This window comes from Phocoena sinus, chromosome 9 (assembly GCF_008692025.1).
Source record: "Phocoena sinus isolate mPhoSin1 chromosome 9, mPhoSin1.pri, whole genome shotgun sequence".
Taxonomy (NCBI): Eukaryota; Metazoa; Chordata; class Mammalia; order Artiodactyla; family Phocoenidae; genus Phocoena; species Phocoena sinus.
The window spans coordinates 28,137,834-28,164,138 of record NC_045771.1 but is presented as its reverse complement, the minus strand read 5'-3'; the positions used below and the strand labels follow the sequence as shown (position 1 = coordinate 28,164,138).

General features: G+C 39.4%; 1 protein-coding gene across 11 annotated transcripts in view; it reads right to left on the bottom strand.

Moving 5' to 3' along the window:
* The window catches only part of CADPS2 (calcium dependent secretion activator 2), a 494,346-nt gene that overhangs the window by 380,798 nt on the left and 87,243 nt on the right, over positions 1-26,305 (bottom strand). For all 11 annotated transcript variants that reach the window (XM_032643104.1, XM_032643102.1, XM_032643096.1 and 8 more), the window contains exon 2: positions 13,858-13,971. In XM_032643104.1, the coding sequence (XP_032498995.1) occupies positions 13,858-13,971 (114 nt within the window). The remainder of the gene's footprint in view (positions 1-13,857; positions 13,972-26,305) is intronic.

Genomic DNA, 26,305 nt, shown 5'->3' with positions numbered 1-26,305 from the left:
TTCAGCAAACACTACAGCAAAGACCAAAGAGTATAAGTTTAAAAAGGTAAACAGCCTTGCTTTTAGCTTTGCCAAATGCTAGTCAGTTCACAGGATTGTTCTGAAACCATGACCTATGAACCTAAACACTCCCATCAAGAGGCTAATTTTGGCACTATGAATTTACCAAGTCTGGGTGGCGGAAGAACCCACCTATACACACAATCTCCTCTGAAATGGCATGCAACTGCGCTTCCTTCCTTCCAAGGATGACTGCCCCTGTTTTCAGGTTTTATGTGAGGTTCTTGATCTCTTCCACCATATACCAAACCTCTTAACCTTACATCTCTCCAGTACTGAACGGCATGGGAGTTCTCTCTAGTGACAGGACACAACTCTTAAGTGAGTGAACGTTATTGGACTTCCCACTGCTTTTAGTTAGGATTGATCAGTCCTCAAAACCCTTCCTCCTGGAGAAGGTTTCTCCTTCCTGAGCCAAACTGATGGGGGGCGATTTGAGCCTCTGGACAAGCCACATGAATCCAAGCGTGGCTCCTCTATAAGCCACACAGGATTTCTGTTCCTTGCAATTTCAAAGCAACAGATATGGTCCCGCCTACACCTAAAGGATATGAAAAGATTCTCTTCCATACACCTATTCCTAGGAAAATACCGGTGTCATTCCAGGCCTGTGTACCAAGGCTAACTGCATGGCCCACCTGCAGTTCAAACTGAGTTCATGCTCCTTTGAGTAAGGTCTGGGGTGTAGTACTGGTCCTACATTTTAAAAAAGGGCTGCTTTCCCATGGACAAAACGAGCTAAAATCATCTGCCATGGTCAAAATTCTCCAGCATATAAGGCTTAAAAATGAACATAATCTGTGAGAAAGAAAGCAAGTTGTACAACTATAAAAACGAAACACAGTGCAAAACTTGAAAGTCAAGTCCCACATGTTCTGCTCTTAGTAAGGTACCATCAAAGCTTAAAGTCTGCCCTGGACCTAACAGAAACGTTGACAAAAACATATGATTGTGTTCCCCTAGATTTTACTAAGGGCCACAGTCTTTTACACACAATTCAACATGAAAACCCCTAAGAATTTTTTTTTTCATAAGTTTGCAACAAACTCATTTGGGGGCAAAAACCTGACTTGAAATAGCGTGAGTCTATTTATAGTCACTTAGTGCTCAACGGAAGTAAAATGGAGTTGAGTCTTTACTTGGAATATGAACATACCTTTCACTGTACTACAACAGAAAATAACACTTCAAATGTTGACAATCTCTGTAACACATGTATCATATCTGATTTTCAACACGCCAACAAAATTTGCAGCTAAGGAAACTTTATAACTAATTAAAAGGCAAAACAGACTCACTTTGTAGTATAAATAATCTTTCCCAACATTATCTACTCTGTATTATCTAATCTATCCCAATATTCATACTTTTGAATTCAGGGTACGACTGATCCTACCTTATTCTCATATTTGGCATTACCTATCACTTTTTACCATTTTGCGTTAATTTCCCAAATAGGCTTGTCAGAACCCAATTACAAAGTTTTCTCCTCTTCTCAGTTTGGTCGCACCAAACAAGCAAGAATGACAGATATGCAGCAGAATGCGTGAAGAGCCTGGCAACTTCAAAAATGTGTAAATTGAAGGTATGAAGGCATAAAAACAGACCATAAATAGTTCCTGTTGACAAGGTTTTTTTTAATTTTGAATAAACAATATATTAAATGGAGAAGACCATGTAAAATTTTTTTATAAAAATAAGGTACATTAACATTAAAAAAGCAGAGCCTTTTTCTCCCAATAAATATTGGCTACAAACAGCTTACAGATAATACTGCTTAGATTTCCCACTTGGAAGATATCTTGCAAGTGAAAAGGTAATAACTTTCACACCCAAAAGTTAATAGTAATAAAGAAGTGGCTTAAGATTAGGGAGAGGAAACAACACTCTACTGTAGAAAATCTTACACAACATTTAGCAACTGCAATCTTTCCAATCCTTCCATCTTTTGGCTTAATAGGCCTTAAATTTAAGAATGTACCCTGGAGACGGCATAATCATTTTCCCCACATAGTAAAATTAGTGGGCAGAAAATACTGAAATACTACTTAATTATCTCAGCACAACATAGTATATCCTGCCTTCTTTACTTTAAAAAAAGACATATTTAGAGTTTGCTAAGTAGAAACTTTGTATGTGTAGTTTATGTGACTGTCATTAAGCACTTCAAACACTACCTTTTAATCTGACTACTCAAAGCATTTTATATCAACATTTTCCATTATATTCCTACACAGCTAGAAATTTTTTGACATGGAAAAATCATGGGAGGGAGTAAGGGGAAAAGGAAGGGAGGGGAGGGAGGGGGGCGTAGAAGGAGATAGGAGGCTGGGGGACCAGGGAAAGCTACCTAGAGATGTAACCAGGGAGCTCAGTCTCACAGGACAGAGAGAGTTCTCTGGGTAGATAAGGGTGACAGGAGCCTTTTAAACAGGTCACAGGGTAATGAAAAGCAAGATGTGTACGTTATATTCAGGTAATCACATTTGCTCCCCATCCCTCACCAGTCAAGTATGTATGAGGAAGCTTAGTGAAATCAGGTGCTATAATATGTTTGTGTACTTCCAGAATTCATAGGTTGACATCCTAACCCCCAATGTGAGAGTATCAGAAGGTGAGGTCTTTGGGAGGTGCTTAAGTCATGAGAGTAGAGCCCTCACGAATGGAGTCAGAGCTCTTATAAAAAGAGACTCCAGGGGCTTCTATGGTGGCGCAGTGGTTGGGAGTCCACCTGCCGAGGCAGGGGACACGGGTTCGTGCCCCGGTCCAGGAAGATCCCACATGCCGCGGAGCGGCTGGGCCCGTGAGCCATGGCCGCTGAGCCTGTGCGTCCGGAGCCTGTGCTCTGCAACGGGAGAGCCTGCGACAGTGAGAGGCCCGCGTACCGCAAAAAAATAAATAAAAAGACTCCACGGAGCTCCAGAGTCCTTCTGCCGTGTCAGGACACGGTGGGATAGTACCTTCTATGAACCAGGAAGTAGGTCCTTGCCAGCCACCACACTGACTCTGCCAGAACCATGATCTTGAACTTCCCAGAATCCAGAACTGAGCAATTTCTGTTTCTTGTAAGTCACCCAGTCTGATGGTTTGTTAAAAGCAGCCTGAAGGCACTAAGGCATAAAGGTGTAAGAGTTGGCAAGGAACGGACGCAATGCAACACTTAAGGAGACAGCGCTGTGGAGCAGAGAAGCTGACACAGTGACCACGGACTACTTCTCAGAGACCATGTGGGAAGCCAAGAACTCTGTCAGCTGGTCTGGTGTAACAGGGAACGGAAGCAATGAAATGAACCTGTTTCTCAATCACAGGGTAACAATCTAAGGTCACGGCGGACTCTATCCTGCTTTCTCCAATGCTGCTGCATTTCCGTCATGATCACTGGGCACTTAGTATTTCAGTAATAAAAATTTTAGGGACTGCTACCTTATGCCATTATGAATGTACACAATTCGGAAGAGCCATGTAAAAGAAAAGCCAAAACATAAATCTCTCCATGTTATATAGACTCAACTCCCTTTGTATTCTTGCTAGCCATGGGCAAGTCAGGATTCAAGTGTGCAAGGAGGCAACCTCCAACCACCAGTCACTTCACAGGGCCCTGAGGGGTCAGCCTGACTGTGCAGAGAGCTCTGCAAAGAGGGGGAGAAGGATGAGGGGAAAGGAGGAAAGGGAAGCAGACTCAAGAGAAGGGACAAGGGGCTGGGAGCGCGAAGGGGCCAGCCTGACTCGTATGTGGACTTCTGCATGGAGGGGAGCAAGCTGCAAGTCCCCTAACGCAGCCCTCCTCTCTGCTCCCTAGCTTGCTAGAACCATCTACCTTCTCTGGCTATCCTGCTAAGGAAAGAAGGCCAGGTGCACATCACGCCTATCATGTGTGAGTGCACTACAGCTTAAAACAGAGCCAGTTTAAAAAACAAAGGCTACCGGCGCAGGAAGAAAGAGGGAAGGCTGGTCTCCTTTCCTCCCAACACACATGGAACAAAAGTTAAGTATATTTAATATCTTACCTTTTGAAGGACCCTTCATATCCACTTGTAATCACTAGCTTAACACCTTCTGTCCATGCTACACTATCAGATGTGCACATAATTTTATAAGAAATGAAGGTAAGCTAGGAAGGAAATTAAATTCCTCTATGTGACAGAAAGTTTTAGATCACAGAATTTAGTAGTCAAGCTAAAATCTCAATCTCAGCAGTACATAAAGGATTAAATATATTCCAATGGGACAAAAACATCACAAAAGCAGAAAATCATCACTTACTGCTTCATCAAAACAGAGATTAAAGGCCATTGGAGAAAGAAAAATTTCTTCTCTACAATTGTTTGTTGTAATTTTTAAAATAGAAGCATGTACAAACCATGTCAAAATGGACAGAGTAGTCCATTTTTGGACTACTATGAACGGTAGTTCAATTTTTAGTTTTTTAAGGAACCTCCATACTATTCTCCATAGTGGCTGTATCAATTTACATTCCCACCAACAGTGCAAGAGGGTCCCCTTTTCTCCACACCCTCTCCAGCATTTACTGTTTGTAGATTTTTTGATGATGGCCATGCTGACTGGTGTGAGGTGATACCTCATTGTGGTTTTGATTTGCATTTCTCTAATGATTAGTGATGTTGAGCATCTTTTCATGTGTTTGCTGGCAATCTGCATATCTTCTTTGGAGAAATCTCTATTTAGGTCTTCTGCCCATTTCTGGATTTGGTTGTTTGTTTTTTTGATATTGGAAATCTGTAGCACTTTTATTTCCGAATACTTAATTTAAAATGCCATACTTAGAATTTAAGAAAATGTGATGTGAAATAAAGTGGCTAATATCAAAAATAACAAATACAATGTGATCTGCAGAGCTCAATGAAAATTTAAAACCTCACTTCTCATTACTGGTTACTGGATTTCATCTATGAATGTGCTGACATTTTTCATACCCTCCTGACACAGGATGTCAATCCTGGTTTACTTAGCGATCATCAATTCACTATGAAAAAATAGGCCTTTTCCATGGTATTATTTCAAAGTTTAAGAGATTTTGACAGGTCAAGCATCCCTTGGAATATGAACAGTAAATCTTTCCATCCCAAAGTAAAGTGCTATCAAGAAACTGACATCAAAATATTTAAATGCAGATCTGCCAGCCCTTCTCCCTCCAGCTTGCACACACACACACACACACACACACACACACACTTGGATGGTGCCTTTTAATTCTAAAAAAGGTAATTTTATAAAACAAATCAAAAAAGCCTTAAAAGTCTCTCAGTTTTCACAAATCAACCATTACACAACTGCACTTATTTTTTAAATAAATATTAAAGGTCAGGATATAACGTCAGGGAAAGAAAGTAGATGAAAGAAAAGAATGATACCAAACTGATTGCTGGCAGTGGGAAGCTGAGGCAGACATTCCCAACTTCCCTGGAAGAAACTGACAGCTAAGGTCAAGTTTCCTGATGCTCTGGACTAGGAAGATATATAGATTTTTTCCAACATAAATGTGTACAAAAATTCAAACACCATGGCCTGGACATTAGTCCTAGAGTATCTAGTATCATTAGCTATAGTATCAAGCCATGTTTTTTTTATTCTTTACATTTTGGAGACGTGAGAGCGTGCAGGGCAAGGAAAAGAAGAAACAGCAATATAAAGAAACAAATTAACTCTCAGAGGCTTGCACAAAGGGAGGGAGCTTTAGAAATCCTCTTCCCCCTTCAACGGGTAGGGAAACAGGCCCACAGCAAACACCTGAGTTACACCAACACACTCTACTCAGAGAGCTACTAATCCAAAAAGGGTCGTAGCTGGAATGAGGAGAGGAGGGAAAGGTATGATGCAAACCACTGGCACGAATAACCTATGAACAAGAAAAGAAAATTCAAAGGAAATAAAACGTGGTGCAGTCTCTGCTTGGAATGAGAATATGTCTTTCATTCTATCAGAACAGGAAATAAATGAGTATCAGAGGTAAGGAAACTTAAAATTGCAAAATGAAAAAAAAGAAAACCCTGAAAATAACTGCAGCATAAAAAGAGGTTAATAGTCATCTTAGTGTATAAAGAACACTTATAAATCAGTATTTAAAAGATGAACATCCAAAATCTGAATGGAAAAATGGACAAAGGGCATGAACAGGTAACTCAGAAAGAAAGAAATATGAATGGCCAGTATGGAAGTGTTGAATTTCGCTAACAGTAAAATAAAAACAAGTGAACCTATCACTTGGCATTTATTTTATAATACCAAGTGTGAAGGGAAAAAAGATGACACTCTCATACACTGTTATGGTAGCATAAATTTTAGTACTTTTGAGGACAATTTGGTAATCTGTATTATAAGAGCTTAAACAATGTTTATCTTCCATCATCCAGTAATACCACTTGCAGAAATTTAAAGATGAACCTATTTAAGAATATAAATGATCATCTCAGCATTTATTTTAACAGTTAAGAATGGAGAAAACTTAAGCGTCTGAAACAAGGAAACTGAATAAAATTTAGATACAGGCAGACAATGGTCTATTACACAGCTATTTAAAACCACACTCTTGAAAAATAGTTAATAGTAAAGAATGCTCATGACATATGTAAAAAAATTGAAATAATTCCAGTTCATATACACAAAAGAGAAACACCAAACTGTTACAGTTGTCTATAGGCATTGGAATTATAGGGGATATTTAACTTCCTCTTTAATAATTAATATTTTATTTTTAAAGTTTTCAGATTACAGAAGCTTTTCCTCTTTAATATTTTAAAAATTCTCTAACATAGTATACTTCTATTAAAGTGTTCTTAAAGTACTATCAAAGTAGAAAACTTCTGAATCCCAGAATGCACTTTAAATAAAAGTATGCAATAAAAGGGCCAAAACTGGAGCTCAATATTTTGAGATGAAAATGAGTAATTTTTCCTTTCGTATGAAACCTGTAAATTCACACTGAAGGCAGTTTTTCTTTATTGAAGGAATTCCCATTTGTATCATTATACAAGTCGAAAATCTGAAAAGCAAGGGGTTTTGGTGGTGATGGTGGGGCAAGATTTATTTTAGTCCTTCTTTGATAATTTTTAAAGATTAAAAACTTCTAACTCTCATCTCATCCATTCTCAGGAACCAGAAGAGAACATAAACAAATGGAGGTAATAAGAAAAATACACCTCCTTTCCGAAAAGTTGTGAACAAAGCCAACCCACCAAAAAGGGGAAGAGAGACTCCAACATCCATTTTTTTACACAATAACAGAACGTGAATGTTTGTTACGCTGAAAGCAGCTAGTAAGCAATTATATACCATCTTTGGGAAATCTCCAAAGAAAGGCCATTTTCTTTTCCACATATCTGTTATAAATCACACTGTCATTGGTTGTATTTGGATGAAGTCCACCTGAATTTTGTGAACAGAAGCCAATATCGGATGGGAAGGACGACTTGGAAAGTAACATACTACAATAAACCTATGTTTACCCATCCACAGAATCAGCTGAAGTCTCCTAAATTGAAAAACAGAACAAGCAAAAAAGATATGGCTAGAAAGAAACGGCAGATACTTGTAGGACTACTGTCCATTTTATGTTTTCCTCCAGACAGTGGGTTACTTTGGGGGGCCGGGGGAGCGTGAAGGGAAAGAAGAACACTTCAATGAAAGAAAAACAAAGATGAAGGTACTGCAGAATCTAACAGCAATTAGCAACCATAAAATTATCAAGAATGTAACTGCCAAACTTTTATTAAGTATCAATAGCTGTGTATTCTATCTACCATTTCTTTCTTCTTTTCCTGTTCTGGTTCTTCTGTATCATCAAGTTTGCCTAGTTAGGTGGTTTAGCACTTGGGTCCATTCTTTTTCCCCTAATTATGCTAACTTTATGAGGAAAAAGACTGATGTAATTTCAAAAACAGATTTCTTGTTTATTATTATTATTTTATAGGCCAATATTTAAACCAAAGTTATCTTGTAAAAGTGGATGAGATAGAAGTAGCATTGTCATATAAAAATGATCTTCACAGTATATGCTTCTACAATATATAACATATTGAATAATATTCACGGTAATAGAACTACCGTATGACCCAGCAATCCCACTACCGGGCATATACCCTGAGAAAACCATAATTCAAAAAGAGTCATGTACCAAAATGTTCATTGCAGCTCTATTTACAATAGCCAGGACATGGAAGCAACCTAAGTGCCCATCATCGGATGAATGGATAAAGAAGATGTGGCATATATATACAATGGAATATTACTCAACCATAAAAAGAAACGAAATTGAGCTATTTGTAATGAAGTGGATAGACCTAGAGTCTGTCATACAGAGTGAAGTAAGTCAGAAAGAGAAAGACAAATACCATATGCTAACACATATATATGGAATTTAAGGGGAAAAAAATGTCATGAAGAACCTAGGGGTAAGACAGGAATAAAGACACAGACCTACTGGAGAACGGACTTGAGGATATGGGGAGGGGGAAGGGTGAGCTGTGACAAAGCGAGAGAGAGGTATGGACATATATACACTACCAAACGTAAGGCAGATAGCTAGTGGGAAGCAGCCTCATAGCACAGGGATATCAGCTCGGTGCTTTGTGACCGCCTGGAGGGGTGGGATAGGGAGGGTGGGAGGGAGGGAGACGCAAGAGGGAAGAGATATGGGAACATATGTATATGTATAACTGATTCACTTTGTTATAAAGCAGAAACTAGCACACCACTGTAAAGCAATTGTACTCCAATAAAGATGTTAAAATAAAAAAAAATTTTTTTTAAATTCACGGTAAAGATTTAATACTGACATAGATATAGATATACAAAGACATATGAACAAACACCCAAGAAGGCACCACATTTTAAAAACCCAGAACGATTCAATCCTGTCATGATCTAGTTGAAAGAAATTATATACTTTTTAAAATAATGAACGTGGGCTTCCCTGGTGGCGCAGTGGTTGAGAGTCCGCCTGCCGATGCAGGGGACGTGGGTTCGTGCCCCGGTCCCGGAAGATCCCATATGCCGCGGAGCGGCTGGGCCCGTGAGCCATGGCCGCTGAGCCTGCGCGTCCGGAGGCTGTGCTCCGCAACGAGAGAGGCCAAAACAGTGAGAGGCCCACATACTGCAAAATAAATAAATAAAAATAAAATAAAATAAAATAATGAACGTACTTTGAAGAAATGCTTTTGGTCAAATACTGTGGAGAAAAAGAAATATATTGAGTAGCACACCAAGATCCCAGGTATTAAAGAGAGGTAAAGTAAACCAAATATCCAAAGGTACAACCAGTTTAAGAAGAGACAGATAGGGACTTCCCTGCTGGTCCAGTAGTTAAGATTGCAAGCTTTCAATGCAGGGGGTGCGGTTTCGATCTCTGCTCGGGGAACTAAGATCCCACATGCCACACAGCCAAAAACAAAAAAAATAATAACAAAGTTTAGCTTAAAAAAAAGACAGATAATTCTTAATTGTCTATATAAAACAGACATACAACCAAGATGGAAAAGACTATTCATAAAATCACTGAAGGAGTACCATTTATGAAGCTAGAAAAATTAATAACAAACAGACTTTGGAGAACTTGTAAGCCCTAAGTATAAAGATATATTTTCAATTTAATTGGTGATACAGGTTTACTAGGGTTTTTCACATATATGGATATATTCACACACACATATACTGCCATGATTAGAAATGTCCATCACAGCTAAAGGCTACCAAAAATCTAATATATTAGAAAATCGCTACTGATGGATTAACTGTTGAAAACAGCTGTATACAGGAAACAACATGTAACATCCCTGAAAAGGGAGACCTTGAAATACGTAAGCCAAAAAAGATCATAAAATCATAGAATACTAGGTTAGAAAGAACATAAAGCCCAACTGTGCTTCTGAAGCATCTGCCGTCTTTGAGGAACCACAAAGCCATGAAATTGAGATCACAATGGAAAGAAATTCCATGGCACTACTGAAGTGATACTTTAATTTAAAAATTATGGAGACAAAACACAAATATACAATATAATATACAATATAAGTGCTCCAATACTCATCCACTTAGTCAACAAGCTTTGTTGAAAGCATTTGTGTGCCACAAAATACTTGCTACATTTGTGGAATAAGATGATAACCAGGGCAGAAATGGTTCCTTCAGGGAACATACATTCAAGAAGTCATTAAGATCTAGGTCGACATGTTTCTCAAAACACAGACTGAACCAAAGTCATCCCCAGGTGCAAGTTCAAAATTCAGATGCTCCATCCCAAGGAATTATGATTCAATAGGTGTTGGGTAGAACCCAAGATCTGTTTTTAATAAGCTTTAGTGGAAAGAGTGAGGTTTTGGCTCTGCTATTAGCTATGCAGCTTTGGGCACTAGTCACTTAACTTTGTCTCTAGATGGGAATAATTCTGTTTAAAAGGTTTATTCTGAAGAATAAAAACATTTTCGAAGTGTTTTGCACAGTACGTGGCACAGGTGTATTCAAATGGCACCGTGAAAGTCAGAAAATCTGGATTCACACTGAACTCAGATGCTTACCAAATATACAACAGTGGACAAGTCATTGAAACCTCTGTGAGCTTCAGTTTCTATTTATGGAATTTGTGGGTAGTAATATTTTCACTGTTTAGCATAAAGATACTAGAAGAAGAAAAAATAGATATTGTTGGTAAGCTGTAAGAAGTACCACAGAGGTAATTATAGTAGAGGCTACCAGCAGGTTTTTTAAAATTTTATTGAAGTATAGTTGATTTACAATGTTTTGTTTAATTTCTGCTGTAAAGTGACTCAGTTATACATACATCCTTTTCATATTCTTTCCCATTATGGTCTATCACAGGATATTGAATATATAGCTCTCTGTGCTATACAGTAGGACCTTGTTGTTTATCCATTCTATATATAATGGTTTGCAGCTGCTAATCCCAAACTCCCAGTCCTTCCCTCCAACCACCTGCCCTTTAGCAATGACAAGTCTGTTCTCTATGTCTGTCTTTGTTTCGCAGATATGTTCATTTATGTCATAGTTTAGATTCCACATATAAGTGATTATCATATGGTATTTGTCTTTCTCTTTCTGACTTACTTCACTTGAGACTACCAGCATTGTTAGTCATAGCAAAGTATACTAAAATATAATCCTTAAAAAAGAGGGTAAAGACTTTTGTAGGAAAAATTGAGAAGCAATTTTTTTACCTTATTTTTCCAACAAAATTTACTTATCAAGAGTTTGAGTACTGAATGTGTGCCACCTAGGAAACGGTAACTCCCCAAATGTAAATCAGGAATATAGACTCCATAGACATTAATACAAATCTTAACCCCTTTGAGAACTTCACAAAGACAAGTTAGCTACAGTCTCACAAGCCAACAATTGTTGGAAATACTACCCAAAGAATAGAAAACCCTGGATCACCTAGCCCAATACTTAAACATTACTACCCACCAATTAGATAATAGAAATAGAAACACTGGAGCTCACAGAGGTTCAATGACTTGTCTGTTATGTGTTTGGTAAGCATCTGAGTTCAATGTGAAGCCACATTTCCTGACTTTCTAATAGGCCGCAGTCGTTTCCCAGCTGCCATTTTGAACACTCTTCAGTACTTACATCTCTTTCTGTAACAATCCCAGCCAGCGATCATCTAATTCCATTGGTCGGCAATCCACCAGTTGTAAGCGAATCACCTGGAAAGCTTTTAAAAATATAGATTCTGAAATTCTGATTCAGTAAGCCCAGGGCAGAGCTCTGGGACCCCTCTGTGCAAAATGCTTCCCAAGTGATTGTGAAGTGAGCGGGAATCTGGCCGCCAGTGATGCTGCACTCTCCAGTCCACTCTGTATCTGGGCGGTACAACCAAACTCCAATAGTATTAGGTTGAAATCTCCCCCACTTCAGTTTCCATGTTAATTCTAGTTTTACCCTTGGGGCCACACACAACACAAGCCTAATCTGTCTTTAGGCCCTTCAAGTGATCTATATTATGATATGTTTCAAACCTGTTATCACTAAACTTATCCACATCTTTTCATTTGTAGTTTGTACCCAGAAAAGCACACCATCCTCGTTTAGAAACCAAATGGTGATACTCCTTTATTACAGGAAAAATATTCTCATTAACACAGCTTAAGTGTGCCTTTTACGAAACTGACAACATATTATGCTTACTTCTTTGTATTACCCTTACGAAAAACACTTACTTCGGAATATATTTATTTTGGAGTAATTTTAGGTTTACACAAAAGTGGCACATGTAGTACAAAGAGCCCCCATGCCCCCCTCACCCGGTTTCTTTTCCTAATGTTAACATGTACAATACCACAGTACTGAACCAAAAATGAGTTTGCTTAATTACATCTTTTTACACAAATTACTTAACCCATTTCTTTCCTCCTGAACACAAACGCTTGGCTTTTCTTTTACTACATGATGCAAGTATAGGCCCTTATATTTCATCTATTAAGATTCAAGGCAAGATTTCATCTTGGAAGACTTTGACTCAAAGACTCAAGCTTTGGATACCCTATACTTGTTAAGATATTCTGAGTCGGGCTTCCCTGGTGGCGCAGTGGTTAAGAATCCGCCTGCCAATGCAGGGACACAGGTTCGAGCCCTGGTCTGGGAAGATCCCACATGCTGCAGAGCAACTAAGCCCACGAGCCACAACTACTGAAGCCCGTGCGCCTAGAGCCCGTGCTCCACAACAAGTGAAGCCACTGCAATGAGAAGCCCATGCACCGCAACGAAGAGTAGCCCCCGCTTGCCGCAACTAGAGAAAGCCCTCACACAGCAACAAAGACCCAACACAGCCAAAAATAAATAAATTAATTAAAAAAAAAAAGATATTCTGAGTCAAGGTTCAGTTAGACAGCATCCACTATTGCCACTAGGCTCTTGCCACACACACACATCTGGTGAGTAAGACTTCTATACTTTTATCTTGTTTGACAGGCCTAGGCTCGGGATAACATACACCTCCCTCGGGTTGCATTAAGCCACTTCTGATACATACACACCATCAATTAATTACTAATCCAACCAAGTATCTGTATATCCAGTTACTTTGTTACTCTTGCAAAGATATTTCCCTGCCTCAGAAAACTTCAGACACACTGCATCTCTACATTTTTAATTTGTACTAGTCTAATACACCTTTGTATGTTGTTCTTCAGCTGAGAGATGTAGACTATCTTCACAGTGGAAGGAATCCATGCACCAAATGACTCTAAAAGTCCTCAGGAAAAAAGGGAACTCTCTTAACATCTACTGGCCACTCACTGAAACGGTTAATGACACTGTGTGAAAACTGGTGCCCATAGGAAGTCCACAGAGAATTCCTGATGACTCACAAACTAAAATCAGAAGAGAGAGAAAGGTGGTATTGTAGTAGTATCTCCCCGGGAAGAAAAGAATTCAATTTATCCTCATGAAATGAGTTCCTGGCCTTAAATATTATAAAGTTTAGTGAACAGAATGGCACAAGATAGCAATTTACTATTGAAATCCTGATTAAAAAGGATAAATTAGACATGTGGACCCAGAGATAGCTACACTCAGCTATATCAATCACTGCCAGGAGATTTTTCTAAACAGCTTACTTCTCCCTCAAAGGATGTGAATAACTTCCAATTCTGTTTATCTCTCAAAGCCAGGCTGTGGAATCCGTTTTTAAATTGCAAACTAGAACTGACAATGCTTTCAAGGAAGGTGGCAAACTCACAGCCATCCTATCACACCAGTGAGCTTCTTAAAATGGGAAAGCCATTAAAAATGTCTTTTAAAAGGCATCAGACTCTTCAAACTTACCTCATAGTAACTCCGAACCGCATTGCAAAACGCTTCATCGGCTACAATCTGGGTTTCCCCATTGAGGAAGGCCTGGAACCGTTCTTTCAGTAACTGTAATTGCTGCTTGTTAAGCTGCAAGAAAAAAAGAGGGAATCAGATCAAAAACCAGCCAATCCATGAAACATAATGACTTTTAAAAGTTACATTTGCTGCTTGTGTCTAAGATTTGATACCTAGAATTAACTTATGGGTCATTTTAAAAATGTAAGTCACTGCCCCACATACTCTGCGATACCAGATATTGCGATGGAATCCAAATTTCTGCCCCAAACAGAATTCCCGTGATTACTACACTCTAATCCCTCTGTAGAGAGAAGAAAAAAAAAAAAAATCTAAAATTCGAACGAGAAACTAACTGGCAGCTGCCCTGAATAGAGAGAGCAGAAGGGACAAGTGCTCTTGGAGGTGAACGGCCGACCATCAGCTTTGGACAGAAGGTGACAGGAAAGACAAAGGGACCCAGAGAAAGAATCCTCTGGAAAAGACATCTGTTGTATACCAAAAGCCTGGATTCCATGAGTAAACACACCTCAGTGCCTGAGCTGAGATAAAGGAATGATAAGGAGGCGAACAGAGAGGCAATGCGGTGGGGGGGGGGGGGGGGGGGGGGGGCAGTGAGTGCATCTGTAGGCAGGCTAGGGGAAGGCCGTGACACAGGGAGTGGAGTGGAAGTTCACAACCAGATTTGTTCACCCTGGGTCTACCCATCACAGTTACGGAGGGTGGGTTAGACACGAACCATGACCTACTAACCATGTCCTCTAGTTATCAACTACAAGAAGAGGCAGCTACTTCATTTGTAGGGCTCACTACAAAACGAGAAAGAGAAGCTCCTTGTTGAAAAAATTAAGGTCAATACAGCAGCAAAAGAGCATTAAACCAGGCATGGGACCCTTCTAAGCAGGAGCCCCATGTGGCTGCACAGGCTCATCCCCACGAAGCCAGCACCCACGAAGGCAGGGTGCGTTAGGTCAAGCAGAAGCATTTTTTTTTTTTAAGCTTAACTGGAGACAGAGCATAGTCTTGCAGATAAAACAACAAATCCTGAGATATATAAGGAACAGAAGGAGTGATCTTTCCATTTCAGTCATCCTCATCAGACGGTTAAAGAACTCAGCCCAGTTCTGGATTCTACAGAGAGATGTGAAGCATTTGGAAACATGCTGAGGATAAAATGATTAAAGGATTAGAAAGACTAAACAAACTGGTATGATTTGGCTTCCAAAAGAAGGCCGATGTGAAGTAAGTTTAAAACTGTTCAAAAGGCTTACTAAAATGCCATTCAAATATGAGACAAGCTCTTTCAAAGCACGGGTTTTATTTAGAAGTCTAATAAACAAGACAGTCTGTAAAGAAACTGCTGCTGGTAGTAACAGACTGATAAAGAAGTGTCCTATTGTGCCGCAGTGTAAAAAAAAAAACCCCTTGCCCCGAGCAGTGGAGAGAGGAGACCATTCCGTTTCTTTAGTAAGGTTACCTTCTTCATTTTAGGGAAAGCTAAACCAAGCTGAAAAGCAGGAATGTCACCACTATATTACACCCTCCATTTCTATAATATGAACAGAATGAAAGCAGGAACCTTTTGTATATGTGTACTAGCAAGGCAAATTAAGCCCATGCCTTTAGCTCTAAACGTGGTTCACAAAAGGGACCAGATGAAAGTAGGACAGCAACTGCTGAGAATGAAATGGCTGAGAGCACTCTAGTTGCCAAGCCCTGGGAACCGCCAAGAAGGGCTTCAACTTGCAAACCAACTGTCCAGGTAAAATAATGGAAATGGAAATGTACACGGGGGAATGACAATGACCTGGAGGGGACCTTAATGATCATTTGTCCCAACTCCCTCATTCGATAAATAAAGTAAATATTGTTCAAAAACTACAACCTAGGGATATCTTGCTTCAATTTTCTTCTTTCAGAGGCATCTGGTTCTTTAAGAACTAAACCTTTTCAATTTCTAGTTTGCCAGTGTTTAAGTTCAGCCACTGTGGCAGTGAGTTATGGTTTGGTGATTATGGTGTAGAAAATTCAAGCATATGAATCAAGAGAAGGAGATGTGCACAAACCATCTTCTTGGAAACTCTAACATGGTGGTGTAGTTCACAAAACATGCCAGAGGCACCTGGCTAAGTATAAGGCTTCAACTTTTTTATGAAAAAAAATTACTGCAGTTACATTTAAGACATAAAATGACAGCCATATCATAACGATATACAAACAGTCAATAAATGGATACTCTATTAGTACAGAGAAAAGGTCTACAATTCTACATAAAAGAGATAGGAAGGAAAAAAGGCAATTTAAAATCTAGCAGTGGGAAAGCAGTCAGAAAGAACTTCCTAAAAGCTATTGGCATTATCAAAATAAACTATGCTATACATCAACAGATAGAGACCAATGTAATAGATCCAAATACGACCAGAACTGTACTATAAAATACCTTTATTCCACCTCAAATTAGTAGTAAAAGATGGTTTCTTCAATCAATGATGTTAGAATAACTGGGTAGCCATGGAGAAAAATATTAAGTTGGACCATAACACATGGTTACAACCCAAATGAATGAAAACTTCTAATGTAAAAAAAGACCAAACCGTAAAGGTATTAGAAGAAATGGGAGAATTCCTTTAAACACAGGCATGAGAAAGATCTTTTTAAGCATGACTCAACATCCACAGGTCATAAATTTAGCTGCCTAAACATTAAAAATAAATTTAGTATTGTAGTAATCATTTTGCAATATGTGTATCAAATCATCACATTATACTCCTTAAACTTATACAATGTTATGTCAAATATATCCTTTTTTAAATAAATAAATAAATAAATTTAGCATGGCAAAACATACCATAAATAAAATCATTGGAAAAAAAGACTTACCAGGAAAAAAAAAAAACAAAACTTGCAACTCATACCCTAAAGAGCTAGTTTTCAAACCTACAGATCCTAGAAATTGACAAGAGTCTAACCTATAAGCCAACAGAAAGACAGGCAACATGGATGTACTCAGAGAAATGACTCAAGCTATGAAAACATGCCTAACTTACTTTACATTTTTCTTTTCCAAATGAAGTCTACCTGAGAGCAGAAGGCTCCTGGGAAGATGGTGGAGCAGGAAGCACCAGCAATCTGTCTCCCAGGGGCTTCCCTGGTGGCGCAGTGGTTGAGAGTCTGCCTGCCAATGCAGGGGACACAGGTTCGAGCCCTGGTCTGGGAGGATCCCACATGCCGCAGAGCAACTGGGCCCGTGGGCCACAATTACTGAGCCTGCGCGTCTGGAGCCTGTGCTCCACAACAAGAGCGGCCTCGACAGTGAGAGGCCCGCTCACCGCAATGAAGAGTGGCCCCCGCTTGCCGCAACTAGAGGAAGCCCTCGCACAGAAACGAAGACCCAACACAGCCAAAAATAAATAAATAAATAAAATTTTAAAAAAGAAATCTGTCTCCCACCCTAGACAACAGCTGCATCCGCAGTATGTATCTGATGTAAATAGTCTGGAACTCTGGAGTATACTTAAAGGCTTGCAACATGAAAGGCGAGGCTTGACTGGAAACTGCAGTTAACTCTAATCAATTTCAGCTCTGCACAGTAGCACTTCCCACCCCTCAAGCCCCACATTAGCAAAAAACAAAACAAAAAAGTGCCGACCACCTAACTTTTCATAAATAAAGGAGTAAATAATACTACATCCAAACAGTGGTAATACTATTAGCTTTATAAAAAAGTATGACAAAGTTCTCTTATGTACTGATGTGAAAATATCCTCAAAATATCCTGGGGAAGGAAACAGTATAGAACAGTATTTAAAATAAGCCACCACTTCCATAGAAAAGGGACAAAAATCAGAACATGTATTTGCTTCCATATACAGACAAACGATGGAAGAAGGATGGCCTTGGACACTGGACAGATGGAAAATAAGGATGAAAAAGATCTTTCAACCTATATCACTTTATTCATTTTAAGTTTTAAATCACAGGACCCTTCTTACATGCTCAAATTTTAATTTACATTTAAATTAAGCTTTAGGGCTTCCCTGGTGGCGCAGTGGTTGAGAGTCCACCTGCTGATGCAGGGGATACAGGTTCGTGCCCCAGTCCGGGAAGATCCCACATGCAGCGGAGCGGCTGGGTCCATGAGCCATGGCCGCTGAGCCTGCGCGTCTGGAGCCTGTGCTCCGCAGCGGGGGAGGCCACAACAGTGAGAGGCCCGCGTACCGCAAAAAAAAAAAAAAAAAAAAAAAAAAAAAGAAATTAAGCTTTAAGAGCCACTTTACACATTTTTAAACTCAGAACAATTATGACTCATTGCAGATAGCTTAAATCTGATCATCCTGCAGAAAGACTGAACAAACCAATTGACTTTTAAAAATTTCTCCTCTCAGGTATAAGATTTGAACTTGACTGTATATCCATCCACCCCTTTTTTTTTTTTTTTTTTTTTAACATTTCAAGGTTGAGGATTTCGAAGAAACAGAAAGAGTCAGAAAAGAACCATAATAATCGTGCTACTCAACATTCTAATCAATGCATTAATCTTTACAAAATCCATACCAAGTGATCTCTCCATCTCCATTTGAGCCTATTGAAACTAAAATACACACAGACATACACACCCTACCTTTATACCTTGCAATGAAGCCTACTTTAACTTTAGACAACTATGAAGGATTGAAACCTGCTTCCTTATGCCTTGCATAAATCCTAGTTCTATACTACCTAAGACCAAACTAAGCGTTACTTTGCTTCTCCAACATAGCAATCCAGGAAGTTGGAGACAAGTACTAGATTATTTGAGTCTTCTCTTTTCTAGAATAAACTTTACCAGTTCCCCCAGCATCCTAAGAGTACTCTCCAGTTTGCCCATAAAAAAGCATTACATAGTTAAATAAAACTTATTTACATAAAACTAAATATAAGAAAGTACTTTGAAAGCTATAACATCATGAAACTCATTCCAACAGCCATGTCCCTTCCAACATATACTCAACGGACTGATGATGATTCTCCTAGGATCACGTGGCCAACACAGAGACAAGTGGGAGGGCCACTTCTCACATTCTAAGTACTCTATGCCTATTAATTCAAACGAAAAACAAATTAACTCTTCTTGGCAGTCACATCAACTGACTCACATTGTGCTTATGATCAACAAAAATTCTAAAACATTCTTACATGTGCTTCATTGAGCCATGTTTCCATCCTGGCTAGATTTATTTGGTCCATTGTTCCAGTTGATTCAGTTTTTTCTTTAGAATTCTGATTCCTTCACCCTGTGACCAAAGAACCCTCCAAGTTTTGTTATACCACTAACATAATAATGTGCTATCCATATTCTTCATCATCCAGATCATTATAAAAATAATCAATTCAGGATTAAGCAAGAGGGAAACCTGTCATATGCATACCTCCTGTCTGACACAACCAATTAACATTTTCGAGGGCAGCTGGTTTTACTAGTCAGCCTATATATTAGTTTTGCCCATATACTGTCTTCACCCCAGTATATTTACTAATGAATGAATAAAATATTTTTCAGAAGTAAAAAAACTGACCACCAGAAATTATCGAATGGGAATTTTAAGAAGAGCTTTTTATATGAAACCAAATTGCAAAAACTTAACTGGAACATAAATATCCTTGCAAACATCTAAATACAACCAAGAGATTTACCTTATAAAAAGAACACTTCAATTACTGACAGTAAAAGCTAAGTTTCATAAATCTTGGCTGGCAGTGATAATTTATCCATAATAATAGTGGCCTCAGAAAAAATACTTAATTTCTTGAGTTCAGAGATGTCTTATGCAACCTAGAGTGTTTTTTGTTTTGGGGTGGTTTTTTTTGTCCCTGTTCAAATTATATCCTAGCCTTTCCATTCTAAGTCATGATCAGCTGAAGCCTTATGCCTGGATCTTGACTGCAGCAGGAGACCACCCATTATGCTACTCAGGAACCTGGCAACCACTGCTGTGCAGAGCCTACCTGGCCCTGCAGCCCCGTCATGAATCTGAACACTCATGGTGGGGCTGCATGACCTCCTTGTAAGTGAAGGAGGCCAAGGTCAGACTCTATAGCACAGTGGCAGGTGACCAGTGGGTAGGTACCTCATCTGGGAGGGTGGGTGTCGGTGTACGCACAAACCTTAAAGAAAGTAGAAAGACAAGCACTTCTCAAGGAGGTAAAAGGATTTACTCCAGGCACAGATGGTCTCCGAAATGCACAAAGGCATAGCTTTAACACCCGTTAATGAGATATAACAAAAGACATTAGCAGGAAAAGACTATAGGATAGGTATTGTTTTCTTTTTCCCTTCCTATGGACACTCTACCAGAAAGATCTGCATAAAACCACTGAGGCAGAGGGTATGGGGAGGGGGAGGGGTGAGTTTTGATAGGGCGAGAGAGAGTCATGGACATATACACACTAACAAACGTAGTAAGGTAGATAGCTGGGGGGAAGCAGCCGCAAGGCACAGGGATATTAGCTCTGTGCTTTGTGACAGCCTGGAAGGGTGGGATGGGGAGAGTGGGAGGGAGGGAGACGCAAGAGGGAAGACATATGGGAACATATGTATATGTATAGCTGATTCACTTTGTTATAAAGCAGAAACTAACACACCATTGTAAAGCAATTATACCCCAATAAAGATGTTTAAAAAAAAAAAAAAAAAAAAAAACCACTGAGGCAAAATCATCAGAGCCTTTCTGAAACAGACCTCCCCAAACAGCATGTCGGAACAGAACAACAAAGAGCCTCTGGCCCATTTCACACGTTATAATACCCTGAGGGAGTCACTGCTATTAACAATTTCCTACCCAAATAATTTCTCACTCTCTTCTACAGCTGCAGACACTTGGGACAGTGAATATGCCCATCTAAGACTACAAATACCAGCCTCACTTGACAGTGGACATGGTCAAGTGACTAAGTTAAAGCCAACAAGATGTAGGCAAAAGTATACGTGACTTGCAGAAAACCATGAACGGTAGCTGAAGCAAGCACTTTTTGCCTCCTTCTCTTTCCTCTTTTCCCACTGGCTGGAATTTGATGTGCTAGCTGGCAATGTAAGCTTGCCCATGAAGATGGTGAAGCAACAAATAAGAGCCTGAGACTCTCCCAAATGTGAGGCAGCCATCACAACCCTGGATTGCCACCTCCCAACTTGCTTTATGTGAGAGAGAGATAAACATCTATAGGTACAGATCACTCTTGGGGGCGGGGGGAGCGGGGCTTGGGTGCACTGGTCGTATGTCACTGAACCAGATCCTAACTGATAGAAATCCCAATGAGATACTCCGTCAGGGAGAAAATGCCACAGCACTATCATCCCTGGCTAGTAGGTTTATCTCAATTTACTCTACAACAAAATCTTCTTTCCATATGTTATCTTATAATGAAAAACTCCTCATCCAGTGAACTTGCCCCAATGAACAGTGAACACCAGATTCTAAGTGCCTGAGGTAGACTAAAAATAAAGTTAGTTTGACAGACTGAGTTCTATTGTCCCACAGTATTGAAAAGGGGAAATTTTAGAAAGCCCCAGATTTGCAAATACTGCTTTAACATATTTTATAATAAAAGGTATACTAAATGATGAGTACAGAGCAGAAAAATCCCATTGCACTGTGAACAAACGGGTCCCAGGCTAGGCTTGCCCAGCTGCTAAGTATGACTTCTATCCACACTCTCACTGACCTCCTAGTTGAATTCAAGCCTCAGCAAAATTACAAGTCACTACAGGGGACTGGCTTGGGGGAGGGGAGCTGCTGGTGAACACTGAAACTAGGGAAGTTAAATCCATGATTCTATGAATTTCCTTGCTGCATTGTACTGAGCACACTTCACGCATGTCGCATTAAATCTCCCTAAATCTTCTAGAAAGTTCATCCTCATTTCACAAATGAGGAAGTTAAGCATCTCACCTAACTTCACATCTAGGAAGTGACAAGGGCAGAATCTCAACCAGTATCCCGATCTAAAGCATATATTCTTTCCAACCTCCATATTATTCTGTTTCCCTCACAGCCACGCTTTTTTTTTCAATAAGAGGTATGTAATTCCTGCATGTATTGGCTTATTTAACTCCTCCCACTACAATAAAACTAACTTTAGGATAAGAACTTCATTGTACCTCACAGCACTAATCCCATACTAAAATAGTGCCTCAAACCACTACAATGGATGAGAAAACAGTCTATTATGGATATGTTTACTCATTTCATTATTTAATAAGGTTATATATGACTAACAGGGCATTAGAGTGAGTAAGAGCACAGGCTCTGGTTTAAGACTACTGTCTGTATCCAGGATCCCCCACAATTTGTAGGGTCTTCCACAGGTCATTAACCTCAAGTTGTTCACCGAGACAACAAGGAGCGTAATAATGCACATTTAGTAGGGTTGTTGTCAGAAACACATGGTGGGGACTTCCCTGGCAGTCCAATAGTTGAGATTTCACCTTCCACTGCAGGGGGTGAGGGTTTGATGCCTGGCTGGGGAGCTAAGATCCCACATGCCTCTGGGCCAAAAAAACAAAACACAGAAGCAATACTGTAACTAATTCAACAGACTTTAAAAATGGTCCACATGAAAAAAAAAAAGTCTTAAAAAGAAACACATGATGTTATTTCAACAACTTAAAGAAGCACCAGACAAAGCTGAATCTTAACATGGATACAGGCACAAGCGTCTCAGATAGCTTCATCCATCAAAGGACAGAGAGCAGAAGCAAGAGCTACAATCCTGCAGCCTGTGGAACAAAAACCACATTCACAGAAACACAGACAAAAGGAAAAGGCAGAGGGCTATGTACCAGATGAAGGAACAAGATAAAACCCCAGAAAAACAACTAAATGAAATGGAGATAGTCAACCTTCCAGAAAAAGAATTCAGAATAATGATAGTGAAGATGATCCAGGAGCTTGGAAAAAGAAAGGAGTCAAAGATCGAGAAGAGGCAAGAAATGTTTAACAAAGACCTAGAAGAAGTAAAGAACAAACCAAGATGAACAACACAATAACTAAAATGAAAAATACACTAGAAGGAATCAAGAGCAGAATAACTGAGGCAGAAGAACAGATAAGTGACCTGGAAGACAGAATGGTGAAATTCACTGTTGTGGAACAGAATAAAGAAAAAAGAAAGAAGAGAAATGAAGACAGCCTAAGAGACCTCTGGGACAACATTAAATACAACATTCGCATTACAGAAGTCCCAGAAGGAGAAGAGAGAGAGAAAGGATCAGAGAAAATATGTGAATAGATTACAGTCGAAAACTTCCCTAACATGGGAAATGAAATAGCCACCCAACCCCAGGAAGCGCAGAGAGTCCCAGGCAGGATAAAACCAAGGAGAAACACACTGAGACACATACTAATCAAACTGACAAAAGCTAAACACAAAGAAAAATTACTGAAACCAACAAGGGAATAACACAAATAACATACAAGGGAACTCCCATAAGGTTAAAAGCTGATTTCTCAGCAGAAACTCTACAAGCCAGAAGGGAGTGGAACGATAAATTTAAACTGATGAAAGGGAAGAACTTACAACCAAGATTACTCTACCTGGCAAATATCTCATTCAGATTCGACAGAGAACTCAAAAGCTTTACAGACACGCGAAAGCTAAGAGAACTCAGCACCACCAAACCAGCTCTGCAACAAATGCTAAAGGAACTTCGCTAAGTGGGAAACACAAGAGAAGAAAAGACCTTCAAAAACAAACCTGTAACAATTAAGAAAATGGTCATCGGAACATACATATCAATAATTACCTTAAATGTGAATGGGTGAAATGCTCCAACAAAAGACACAGGCTTGCTGAATGGATACAAAAACAAGACCCATATATATATGCTGTCTACAAGAGACCCACTTCAGACCTAGGGACACAGACAAGCTGAGAGATATACCACGTTCTTGGATTGGAAGAATCAATACTGTGAAAATGACTATACCACCCAAAGCAATCTACAGATTCAATGCAATCCCTATCAAGCTACCAGCAGCATTTTTTACAGAACTAGAACAAAAAATCTTAAAATTTGTAATGAGACACAAAAGACCCCGAATAGCCAAAGCAGTCTTGAGGGAAAAAAATGGAGCTGGAGGAATGAGACTTCCTTTCTTCAGACTATACTACAAAGCTACAGTAATCAAGACAATCTGGTACTGGCACAAAAACAGAAATATAGATCAATGGAACAGGATAGAAAGTCTGGCGATAAACCCACACACCTATGGTCAACTAATCTATGACAAAGGAGGCAAGGATATACAATGGAGAAAAGACAGTCTCTTCAATAAGTGGTGCTGGGAAAACTGGACAGCTACATGTAAAAGAATGAAATTAGAATGCTCCCTAACACCATACACAAAAATTAACTCAAAATGGATTAAAGACCAAAATCTAAGACCGGACACTATAAAACTCTGAGGAAAACATAGGAAGAACACTCAGACATAAATCACAGCAAGATCTTTTTTGATCCACCTCCTAGAGTAATGGAAATAAAAACAAAAATAAACAAATGGGACCTAACGAAACTTAAAAGCTTTTGCACAGCAAAGGAAACCATAAACAAGACGAAAAGACAACCCTCAGAATGGGAGAAAATATTTGCAAATGAATTAACAAAGGATTAATCCCAAAATATATAAACAGCTCATGCAGCTCAATATTAAAAAAATAAACAGCCCAATCCAAAAATGGGCAGAAGACCTAAATAGACATTTCTCCAAAGACGACATACAGATGGCCAAGAAGCACATGAAAAGCTGCTCAACATCACTAATTATTAGAGAAATGCAAATCAAAAGTACAATGAGGTATCACCTCACACTGGTTAGAATGGGCATCATCAGAAAATCTAGTAACAACAAATGCTGGAGAGGGTGTGGAGAGAAGGGGATGCTCTTGCACTGTTGGTGGGAATGTAAGTTGATACAGCCACTATGGAGACCAGTATGGAGGTTCCTTAAAAAACTAAAACTAGAATTACTATATGATGCAGCAATCCCACTACTGGGCATATACCCAGAGGAAAACATAATTCAAAAAGACACATGCACCCTAATGTTCACTGCAGCAATATTTACAACATCCAGGTCATGGAAGCAACCTAAATGCTCACTGACAGACAAATGGATAAAGAAGATGTGGTACAAACATACAATGGAATATTACTCAGCCATAAAATGGGATGAAATTGGGTCATTTGTAGAGACGTGGATGGATCTAGAGACTGTCATACAGAGTGAAGTAAGTCAGAAAGAGAAAAACAAATATATGTGGAACCTAGAAAAATGGTACAGATGAACCGGTTTGCAAGGCAGAAATAGAGACACAAATGTAGAGGACAAATGTATGGACACCAAGGGGGGAAGTTAGGGGGTGGGGGGGGGTGTTGGGATGATTTGGGAGATTGACACATATACACTAATATGTATAAAATAGGTAACTAATAAGAACCTGCTGTCTAAAAAATAAATTAATTAAATTAAAAAAAAAAAGATGGATGCAGATGAACAATCAACAATAGACTGTCCGGAGCTGGGTCATCCCATCGAGGAGCCACTAACCACACGTGTCTATTGAGTACTTGAAACGTGGCCAGCCCAACTCAACACAGGCTCTATGTCGAAACACATACTGGATTCAAATACTCTACACAAGAAAAAGATTACGAAACATCTCACTAACACTTGAATAGTGGTTACATGTTGAAAAAGTGTTTTGGATACATGGGGTAAAATAAATTATTAACATGACCTTTATCGTTTTAATAATGTTTTAATATTGCTACTAGAAAACTCTGAAGTACCTGTGTGACTCCCGCTATATTTCAATTGAACAGCACCGGTATAGAGAAATGTGCGAGATGGTGAAATGTCCCTTGAAGACACAAGTGAATGAAGCCTCGCTGCACCATGCAAAACAGGGGTGGCCTCACTCACAGCAGCAGGCCCCACAGTATAAAGCTTGTGACGAAGTCTGTGGTATAACTGATTGAAGAGAAACGGAACAAAGGCCAAAATGCAAAACCTAGGTATTTGCCTAGCGTTTTTCACTGTCAGAGAGTGAAGTAGGTGTTATTAAGTCCCATGTTATGGATAAGAAAACAAACTGAGAGGTTAAGATACAAGATCAGGTAGCTCACAGAACTAGGACCCTAACCTAGGTCTCTCCTGAATCCAAGCCCACATTTTTTACCTGACGCTGCGTGCCCCCATCCCATTGGCATTTCCTTACATGACTGAATCTTCATTCAGCCTAGTCTTACAAAAGACAATCAAGCTAAGTACTGAGGAGTCATTCAACAGAACTGTCTCATGCTCCAGAACATGGTGATAGGTAGGTGAGGGAGAACACTGGCAAGTCTTGTTGGTGATTATCCTCCCCA